The sequence below is a fragment of the Cajanus cajan genome, chromosome 2 (assembly GCF_000230855.2).
Source record: "Cajanus cajan strain Asha chromosome 2, NIPB_CcT2T_4, whole genome shotgun sequence".
Classification (NCBI taxonomy): domain Eukaryota; kingdom Viridiplantae; phylum Streptophyta; class Magnoliopsida; order Fabales; family Fabaceae; genus Cajanus; species Cajanus cajan.
This window is the reverse complement of record NC_138518.1, coordinates 28,246,728-28,257,707: the sequence shown is the minus strand read 5'-3', so window position 1 is coordinate 28,257,707 and position 10,980 is coordinate 28,246,728. Positions and strand designations below refer to the sequence as shown.

The 10,980-nt window shown below is 30.9% G+C and overlaps 1 protein-coding gene across 7 annotated transcripts; it reads left to right on the top strand.

Annotated features, from left to right (window-relative positions):
* Positions 1 to 340: 340 nt before the first annotated feature.
* On the top strand, positions 341 to 9,496 carry LOC109805900 (translation initiation factor). Of its 7 annotated transcripts, none has more exons than XM_083068081.1 (12): positions 341 to 584; positions 863 to 951; positions 4,024 to 4,132; positions 4,315 to 4,395; positions 5,013 to 5,169; positions 6,013 to 6,058; positions 7,057 to 7,160; positions 7,372 to 7,802; positions 7,887 to 7,933; positions 8,373 to 8,435; positions 8,774 to 8,906; positions 9,107 to 9,496. In XM_083068081.1, the coding sequence occupies exons 8-12, from the start codon at positions 7,394 to 7,396 to the stop codon at positions 9,121 to 9,123; spliced, it is 669 nt and encodes a 222-aa protein (XP_082924207.1). In that variant the 5' UTR covers positions 341 to 584; positions 863 to 951; positions 4,024 to 4,132; positions 4,315 to 4,395; positions 5,013 to 5,169; positions 6,013 to 6,058; positions 7,057 to 7,160; positions 7,372 to 7,393; the 3' UTR covers positions 9,124 to 9,496. The 7 variants fall into 7 exon arrangements, with proteins under 7 accessions (XP_082924207.1, XP_082924204.1, XP_082924206.1 ...); XM_083068078.1 differs by having other exon boundaries at positions 7,350 to 7,802; XM_083068079.1 differs by having other exon boundaries at positions 427 to 468; positions 7,350 to 7,802.
* Positions 9,497 to 10,980: the final 1,484 nt, after the last annotated feature.

Below are 10,980 nucleotides of genomic sequence, written 5' to 3'. Positions count from 1 at the left end.
TGTGATTAGAAATGAAGGTAAAATTTAAAAAAATAAGAAAGTTTATGGGCGACAAAATTTTAGGTTACCTTTTTCACTTGCTAATAAAAAAATTTCCTTTGTTGATACATTATTCAAAAAAATAAAAATAAAAAATATTAAAAATATAATATTTTTATAAATACTAGAGAAATTTTATTATGATTAGAGTTATAATTTTTATAATGTTTTGATTTAATATTGAATTGGGCTTATGGATTTTTTCCACTTTTGGGCTCCTAAACCCATTATTAGAAACCAAGCCCAACCCATTTACTTCCCTCTGAAATTTGACAATTAAATTTCATTTATCCGAAATTTAACAACACAGCTTTCCACTCCTTCCCGCTCTTGCCCTAGCACACATACCAGACTCTCTCGCTGGCCACGACACCTCCTTCCCTGTTCTCTTGGAGACCCATCTTTGAGAAACCAATTCTCCCCACGAATGTAATCATCTAATCACACAAAGATCTCACCTTTTTCTTTTCCAATTTCTCCTTTTCTATTCAACTTCTTCAAGTGGGGGTTTTCTTTGAATTGCTGCGGTGACCCCTATGTTCTAGGTAGTGTATGCTTTTCAAAATTTTGGCTGTGCTCAGGAAAATGACAAGGGTGTTACATTCAAGGGTGTGCATTCGGTGTCATTTTCCGCATATGGGTTAGTCAGATGCAGATGCTGTTTTTGTTTTTGTTCACGGAAATTAGTCCAATGTTGATTTTTGTTCCTTGGCTTGGATCTGTCGGTTCCTTGGCTGAGCTTTTATGCTTTACTTGTGTGTGTGCATTTTTGTTTTTTTGTTTTTTTGGGTTTCAAAATCTTTTCTTGTCATTTGTGCTGCAGAGTCCCTCTTATAGAAGATTATGTATGGGGTCCTGTGAAGCGCCTTGAATCACTGTATCCAGATTCGAATCCGCGGGGATATTACGCTGGTATGTTTAACGTTTTTTTTTTTTTTTTATAAATTTTTTATCTTAGTGCTGAACATTCTACTACTTCAACTTAAGATGAATTTGTGTTGGTCTGATTGACATTGACTCTTCTGTTGATCAAACTTGTGATTTTACTTTTGGATTGTTTATTTGCTAAAGTGAGTTGATTATTTTATTATGAACTGTATAAAAAAAGGCTATCTGGAGAAAATTTTAGAAGAGTTAGTTCTTCTGTTGTAGCTTTTTTTTATACTACTGTGAGAAATGAACTTGGGATTACTGGGTTATGTAAGCCTATGCAATGCTCCTATGATAGTGTGATTGAAACAAAAATTCCCGTTTGTGTAGTGTTTGTTCTTGAGATAAAAATAAAATGGTTTGAATCTTCATTTTCATTTGTGTCATTTCAATGCAATTGGCTAATGCTGGGACGAGCCTCATGACTTTAGTAAGTTTGAAACTGCTGCGTGGATACCATGTGCCCAGGACCACATGAAGTTGTGAAATTAAATCATCGATGTTTTTTATACCAGGCAATAGTGAAATTTGGATATTGATATGTGAGATTTCTTGCTTGTAGACAAATGTGAAGTTTTGGGCTTGTGGATGCCACGCAACTCTTAAAGACTTTAATCTCAAATTACTTTCAAAGACTTGAATAAGTTCTTCTAAACACACCCTAATTAAAAAAAAAATGCAAATTACACTGATATTCCTTGTGACTTGACACGTACCCTTCTTGTCTTTTTAATATTTACGGTAGTCCCTTTCATTATTTGAAACACGTTACATATACATGGTATATCTCTATTACACACGACACACGACACACATTACATTGCAGGCATTAAAAACATAGGATATGGTGTGAAATTTCAACAAATCACATGGGGTGTCAATGTAATTTGTCCTAATAAAAATAAAATATACAAAATAAAATATTTGTATAATATTTATCTGTAGTTAACATTGTTTATAACCCATTTATAGAACCTCTCCACTACTCACCCCTTAACATCTATTTTTCATATTTAGAATCGATCCACACTCCTAATGAACCTAATAGTATTGATCAATCTTCTGAATCATTCTCATTGTAATTGCATAGTAAATTCTATTATAATCCTAACATCTCAAAGTACATAAAAAAGTACTTTCCATAAATCAATAAGTCAAAAGCTGCTCATTTTCAAATCGTTTTAAGATATCATGCATGAGGATCTAATATGGATCAAATTGCAGAATTATGTAGGTGTGTCATTAAGAAGAATATATCATATACTACATGTGGAACGAAACACTTTGGTGTGTATGTCATATTTGGAATGCACTGTATCCACATATGATTTCCTAACAACTTCTTGTATTTTAATTCATATGGATGAACATATATATTTTGATTCCTTTAACTCCACGGCAGTCTCGTGTTACTTTAAATTTAAATAAAATGATTTATTTATTATATTCCAATCATATAAAACGAAATTATTACGAATAAATAGTCATTTTAGTGTTTTTCTTCAAGTAGTAAGCATAATCACATTAGACTTAGAACTACGAAAATGTTAAATAAATTCTTAAAATATCAAATAATTTTCTAAATTTAATAATTTATTAAATTTTAATCTTTGAATATATATTAATGTTACCATTTTAATCACACATTTTTTAAATTTTATTTTAATATAATTATCAATTTATACTTTTAAAGACTTATTTAACCTTTTCTAAGATTAAAAACTAATATGTCAGTATATGCTAAATTCAATGACAAATGGTTATTTATTGAATTGTTCCGCTTACTTCTGATCCAAACATGATGGAATAAGGGTTCTGTTTTTCCCCCCTTTGCCGCATGAGTGAAACATTATCATGGAATATAGAAAAAGTTTCTCTCTCTTTTTTATTTTTTTAATTTTTCTTTTAATTAATATTTAAGACTTTGAGATTCTGCCATCTTATTTCAGAATTGTTTGTTCCTTCTTTTGTCTTAATAATTAAATTTGATAGTGAAATGGCATTACAGTAGAGAATAATTAAAAATGATTTTGAAACTTATTATTCACATTATTATATTACATATTGAATTGTGTTAATCATTTTCTGAATTCTAACTACTCTTGACCACTTGGTCACAACTTTAATATTTGGTTTAGGGTTTTACATTCATGGTTTACAATAAATAATGAATCCATGTGACATTAGGTGAGTCAGCCACATAGATAAATTGATGGCACTAGCCTCTAACAGATATATGATGCAATTTACTTTTTTTTTATTTTCCGATTTACTCAAGGTATTTGTAGCCTTTTTATATTATACATACATGGCTTTTGATTTATACAATTTAGTCCCTCTTGAAGAATTATCTTACAATAATTCCTCTTTTTGGTGTACACATTATTTTGCTTTAATCCTTTATAAAAATTACATAAAACATATGATAATAATTAATAAAGGAGTGAAAAAATTTTCATGAAAGTTTTTTTGAAATTGCTAATTTGTTCACTACCTCCACAAATATATCTATATTTAAAAGAAGACTTATTTGAAGCATGAAGTATCTTCTTTTTTTGCTAGTATATATATAAAGGAGTTTAGAGATTTAATGAATTGAGTAAAATTTATATTAAAGATAATATATAATTAGATTTGTAAGTTATTAATTAAATGAACATGGTGATTTAGTGATTAAAATTATTTAAATTACTTAAAATTTTCAAGTTGAGTCTTTATAAATTTTCATGATTATTTAGAAATCAAAACGAAGATATTATATATGTTAGAAACTAAAATAAAATAAAAGTGTTTATTTAGGCTAGTAAAAAAAAGAAGATACTTGATACCTCTTAATTTTTAAAAGATAAATAAAAAATAAATTAAAATAATAGTTGTGAGTAATTACTTTAAAAAAATATATCAATGATTATTATTATTTTTAAAAAATTGAAGAATATAGTAAATTTAACGGACCCATACATGTTTTGGTGAGTGGAGAGTGGTACATTTGCAATTGCAATTTAACGGAGCGCCAAAACACAAAAATTTTACCCCTCTTTTCTCTCTTCCTAGGTTCAAATGGCTCGCCTTAGGTTTCCACCTTCCTAACTTTCTCTCTTCCTTCTCCACCATTTCCTAATTCTAATTCCTCCATTCTCACTCCCTTCGCCATGTCCAACAGGTAATTTTTCAAACCCCTCTTTTCTTCTTTTTTCAATTTCCATTCCCGTTTCACTGATTTTTGCTTCGATCTCGTCTCGTGATTCTTCGATTTCTCCTATTAGGTTTTTTTTTTCTTCTCCGTTTATTTATTTATTCTGTTATTTATTTTTCCTCATGTTTTCTTTTACTTTGCAAATGGAGGATGGACGAATTGTTCCTTTAGTTCAGTATATGGTTTCCCTGGCTATCACAGAGGCAATCAAGGATATCTGTGACAAAAATGTAAGTGCTTTGTTTTGAAGTACTGGCTTGACACCTAGCCTGCCAGTGAATTTGATGAGTGAAAGCTGTAGTGAGGTTAACAAATTTAAGTATATATATTTTCTATTTACATGATATAAATATGCGGAAGTTGTTGACTAAATAAACTGAAAATTTTAGCACTTGTGGAAACTGATGGTCCTTTATATGATTCTGAGACAAACTGTCAAGTTGTACGCAGCATTAAGGATGGTTTTGTTTACTTTGTATTTGGCAGTTTTCCTAATCGAATGCATGATTTGTGTCAATGTTAATTTGTTCCTGATTGTTTGGGATTGTGGGCCCTTAATACATTTTATTTCAACACTTTCCATTCCAGGGGTTACCCTGCATAGATGTTAAAATCAAGTGGCCAAATGATCTTTATTTAAATGGATCTAAAGTTGGAGGCATTCTTTGTACGTCAACATATAAATCAAAGAAGTTCAATGTACTTAATTAGCCGAGCATGCCTATTGAGTATTAAATCCATGTTCTCTGCAGAGTATTTGATTTTCTTTAATGTCATTTTTGTAAGAGTAAAATTGATTTTCAAGTTTATGCTCATGATGATCATTGCAAGTTCCTTGCTTCCACAGGAATAGGCTTGAATGTCGATAATAAGAAGCCAACAACATCCTTAAATACATTTCTAAGAGAGTTGTCAACAGGAGCTTACCTATTTCGAAGAGAAGATATTCTGCCAGCCTTTTCTTAACAAATTTGAGGAATTTTATGGTTTATTTGTGAATCAAGGTATTGTACTACTATACTAGTTAACTCATGAGTTTGATGTTGCTTGTCAGTATCATTTCTAACATCATACATCAATTCTAGTTATTATTGTGTAAACATCATACCCGTGTACTTCATTCCTTTATCCCTCTCTTTCTCTGAAAAACCCATGTATAGATAAAATCTTTTAATCTGAATTAACTTCTTAAATGTGTGCTTCTCACCCTTGTGTATCAACCAAATTGGAAGATACTTCTAAACCTATCATTTTTATATCTAAAATTAATCAAGCTACTTATCATATATAGAATGGAAATTGTGGAAATTTATATTTTGGGGATGCAGAAGAACAGGCAAGGGAGGAGAGAAGGATATAACTAAAGGGCATAGGATGCAACAGTGATGTATATAATTGAAAATTGCTTGCTTTCTTGTTTACCATTGCAAGTACAAAACTCCATGAGTCTCAATTTTCTGTTGTCCAGCGTCCCCGCCCCCCCCCCCCCCCCCCCCTCTTTTAAATGAGATAAAGCTCACAATCAATATCAGTGAAAATTTCATGAGTGGATCTATTCTTAAAAGTAATGACTTTTAATTGAAGGACCAAATGTTTCCAATAAGTGGTTGACCAATGTGATCTCCTGACATCTCTGGACAACAAAATAGACATTTATTCAAAATAAATAAATTAATAAAAATAAAGAAGCAAAATTTGTCTTTCCAGTTAAAATTTTGCACTTAATTTGTCTCTGGACTTCATTGTTTACTTCAACTTACTGTATATTAGACAGCCAATACTCTACTTCACCGAATATGTTGATTAGTAAGGTAATTTTTTAGCTTCACCTTTTCTGTTAAATGCAGGATTTCAAACCCTAGAGGAGCTATATATTAAGACATGGTTGCACAGGTGAATTAATTTTAAAAACTCTCACCTGTAGTTTTGATTTATTTTATTTTATTTTTTTGGCAAGATTCATAAAAATATGTTGGAGAATTGACTGGTAATTTGCCTTTGAATTTTCTTTTTCTTTCTTTTTTTGGTAATGCCTTGAATTTAGTTTTAAAGTAAAAATATATTTTATTTCAAATTATATATTTACTTTGTCTCATGTATGGCACTGATATTTATATAAATGGTTTTTACAATTTTACGTTGAATATTTTTATGTTTGATGAAAAAACATGACATAAATTCTATATTTTACATAAATTTTGGCAATGCAATATATTAAAATATTGGTGGTAAAGTGATTACGTTTTGCTTGTTAAAGGCTTAAAACCAACAAGTATTTTCCTAATATGCTCCCCAAGGATAAGTGGGTTTCAAGTTGCCTTGCACACGAGTATCTATAGAAAACTCATCTTTATAACAACAATTATTTTTATAATCAAACTATTAATTTATCATCACTCACAACTAAATTATCAAGTGTCTGTGGGCTTCAATCCAATGTGTTATATATTAATATATTAATCCAATGTGTTATATGCTTGCTAATTTAGCTTTTTTTTAATTATTTTTTTTACGTTGTACAATCTTATGATGTCTCTTGTCTGTTGTTAGACATAATCATATCTCCCATGCTCAAAAATCTTGTATATAAGCATCTTAATTTTGAATAATAATAAAAAAAGATAAGATTCCTCCTCATTGCAAATCCCTCTCCTGTCTAATACAACTTTTTTAATTAGGGAAAGGGGTGTAAGAGTCCATTATAAATTGATTTATTTGAACTGTTCATTAATTATATACTATTCGTCATAGAAATAAAGTTCTATTTATTGGTTGGCCATCTTTTATTATAAAGTAAAAGGTTCAGAACCTCTTTTTTCTTTGATTGCGTTTGGACTCATGCCAACATTTTATTTTCATTTGATTTGATTACTATTTTTGTTGTTAAAAAGGTTTGCAGAAAAGGTATCCTGTGCATTCATGTTGATAAGTAACATAGGAGGGAGCCAATATTCAACAAAAATATATTGCTGAGAAGGTTTCTGATTTACTCAAGGTATTTGTAGCCTTTTTATATTATACATACATGACTTTTGATTTATACAATTTAGTCCCTCTATTTATAATTATTTATCAATTTTAATTAATAAAATAAAATATCAAATAAGTTTCAAAATTTTAAATTTCACGGCGCCTTTTCTCCTTTGGTTTCCACGTCTTCTCTCCCAACGCACAAATCTGCAAGATTGGGTCGAATACATTCACAGGTTTTGCTGTTTGAACCCCAAAATGCCAAAGCGAAGAACGAAGAAAACCGCAAAAGCAACCGAATCTAAAGCTGAAGATGAACCTCAAACTCGAACGCAGGCGTCTCAATTCATGGACCTCGAAATCCAAGCGATGGAGCGACAAATTGGAGCGATTAGGGCGGTTCGCGACGTGGAGATCGAGCACTTGCTGACGGAGCTGCGCTTCTTGCGGTCGCGTTATAGCAGCGAGCAGCTTCAGAAACCGCTATTTCAGGTTTTGGAAGAAACCCTACCCAACCTCTCTGTGGTGAACGACGAGCGCAACGGGAAAGTGGAAGTGAAATGGAGAGAGAAAGAGACTTGCAATGACGTGCACGCTTCTTTGCTCCAAAGGTTGTCCATCGCTTCCATCCCTCGCTTCACTGGCTTTGAATATTCCACCAATGCAGGTACTTTTTTTTTTCGTGCGGAAACGTCACAAGTGTTTGTAATTGACAGTTGACAGTTTTTTTATTTTTTATTTTTTGTGGCAGGGAGAATTAGCTTTGGTGGTGCTGATAACCTACATTTCAAAGACATTGTATGTTTGCTCTGTTTTCACTTTTATTAGTTTTTTTTTGTTGAGAAATGCTAGTAATATACTCTTTAGAACACTCCTAATTTATTAAAATTTATTGAAAATCATAAAATTTTGCAGGTCTCTTAACCTATTTGATGAATTTCTCTTATGATTATGTGATTTTGATTGAATTTTAACAATTGAAAAAGATTGTGTTAAGAGGAGTGTGTTGGTGGAACTCTTCAGTTAGTTATTTCTAGTGAAATATTACACATAAGATCAATGTGATATCATTAATTAAAAAACATTGAATCTTGACATAAAATGAACATCTTTATGTTCCTACTGGCGTTATTAGCCTTTAGAGTATGTGAGTTTTGGGGACAAAATCAGGGTGCGTGTAACTGCACAAGGGTTACAATAGTGTTTATCTTGCCTGAAGAATTCGTCAATTGAATAGGTTTTGGAGGAGCCATCTGACACTCAGACGCTAGCATTGCAAGAAGGCCTTCAGACTCCCGGTGTTAGTATCTTCTTCCTATTTATTTATTTGTTTTATGAACTCTGATTTGTGTTTCTAAGGAATAAGGATATGCAGGTGGCTTTTTAGTTTTATTTGGATCTGGATTCATTCGAGTTTGCTTTTCCATGCATTCACGCATTGAGTAACTTGGGACTGTTAGCTGAAGATTAGAGTTATTTTATCTCAGTAAACCGGACTTCAGACATGTATTCTTGTTCCAAGTTGTCTGATCTTCATCCAACAATTATAATACCCTCACTATATGAATGCTTAGAAAAGCCAACTACGCAAGATTACTTCTGAATTTAATGTAATTCGGCTCTTTAACCGATTTACAGGTGACTAGTCAGAGGTTGTCTGTTGGGATGACACCCAAAACACTTAGGCTGCCCAAACCTGGGGAGATGCTTCTTTCTGTCCATGGATCACCTCTAGGTGTTTACAAGGACAATAACATGGAAGCCATACATGGTATGAAAAACGTTTGAGCTGAAAGTTGAAACTATTTTTCTTTGTCATTTTCATGGTATCTATTGGTTTCCAAATATAATAAGAACGTGTAACTTCGTTTTTTCTGACAAATGCTTACTGCCCTACTTCCCTTATTAAGTATGCATTTCATTTCTTCAAAAATTACCCTAATTTAGTTCTAATTTTATTCTGATGTGCAGAGTCGGAGGAGGGTTGAATATGCCATCGGGGTCCGTTGTCCTCCATGAACAAGCTCTACAAGTCATTATGTGCACTGAGCAATACCATTTCTGTCATGATTGTGATCACTCTAGATGACTACTTTAAAATTAATGGCTCCTTGTTATTATTATTTTTTCAGTTAGCATTGCAGATTTCCAGTTTTGCGATTGACAGTCACATAGATGATTTTGGTCTTGCTCCTTTTGTAAATTTTGGAATGGGATGCAGCTGGAAGAGTCCTACAGAATTGTCACACTATTGCAGTATTTTATTGCTAATTTGCATTACGCGTATGAAAAGGTTGTAAAAACGCTTTGGCACCGGAACTTTTTAATCAAGCAATAACAATTATTGAGATTCTTCTTTTATTTGCAAAGAAAATTCACGAGTTTTACTTTTGACTTGTCTTTAAATCAACCTTAATTAATGGGTTCTCATTGGCAAGAGTGATAATGGTCATGTCAGACTTTCAAAAAGTCAGGCTAAGATTATAAAAAAAACCTATAATAAATAATAGGTCATGCTGAGACTTTAAATTTTGTAAAACAAGTATAACATATATATTGAAAGTCTGGTCTAACTTAATCTATTCACATTCCTAATTAATATATAAAATGCTTTTATAATTATTTATCAATTTTAATTAATAAAATAAAATATTAAATAAGTTTCAAAATTTTTAAATATTTGTAAACTTAATATATGCATTAAAATCTTTTAATTTAATAATTGGATCGTTAAAATTCAACACCATCAATTAATTAATTTCTTTCTAAGAAGTTATAGTGGCACCGATGATTGTAATGATAATAGTGTTATATTTTATAAGACAGACATATAAATGAATAATTTAAAACACTAAAAAAATTGGATAGATAAATTTTTCTTAAAGCATATGAAATATTGACCTTAAAGAATTAAATTTAATAGAGAAACTATAAGAGAGAAGAGAGAGATTACATATTTTTAGACGTGTAAAACAATGAACCGATAAAAAATTAAGAAGAAAATTCAGTTAAACTTATCCAAAAACAACCATTAGAGAATAACATATTTAATCCGGATAAAATTTACTTCAATTTGATTAAATAATTTATGATTTAAGGTCAATATTTAAAATGCCTCAATTAAATAAATTAATTTAAAATAATAAAAAATAAATATATTTTCAGATCTTATTTTTATATATGTAAGGAGATAAAGAGACAGATTTACATTGCAACAAACTTATGAGAATCATTCTCATGCGCGTAAATTCAAATATAAAAAAAAAAAAACATGTTAATATATAAAGATTCAAATCTTATAAAAACCGAGAAATATCTTACTTCTTTTGAATTACATACATACATTACACAAATGCAACAAATAGGAACAGAAGATTTCAGATATTACATAAAACTAAGCATCAAGTAGTATCGTAAAATTCCCTAAAAAAAAAAGTAGTATCGTAAAACAAGTAAACGGAAATAAAAAGGGCATGTCAAGAAAAAAACACACCATCTACAAATATTTTTCTGTCTCTTCGTTCCAATCAAAACTCTACTTTCTTGTCATTTCCACTACATTTTCTAAACTTTATATGTACAGATATCCTCCTCACATACACTTTTTCTTAACCCCCAGAAAAAGAAGAAGAAAAAAAAAAAAACAGAGGTTCCCTTAATTATACGTACAAGAGAGCAAACAGGTGAGAGCAAAGATGTAATTTGTGATCAAGAAACTGCAACTGCATCATTGTTACCATTGATCAAACAAAACCGAGAAGGCTTTGGTTGGAAATTCTTCCTCCTATGAAGATCATGGCTAGAGGGCTTGATAACTTGCAAGAGAAAAGCCTTCAAAGAATTAG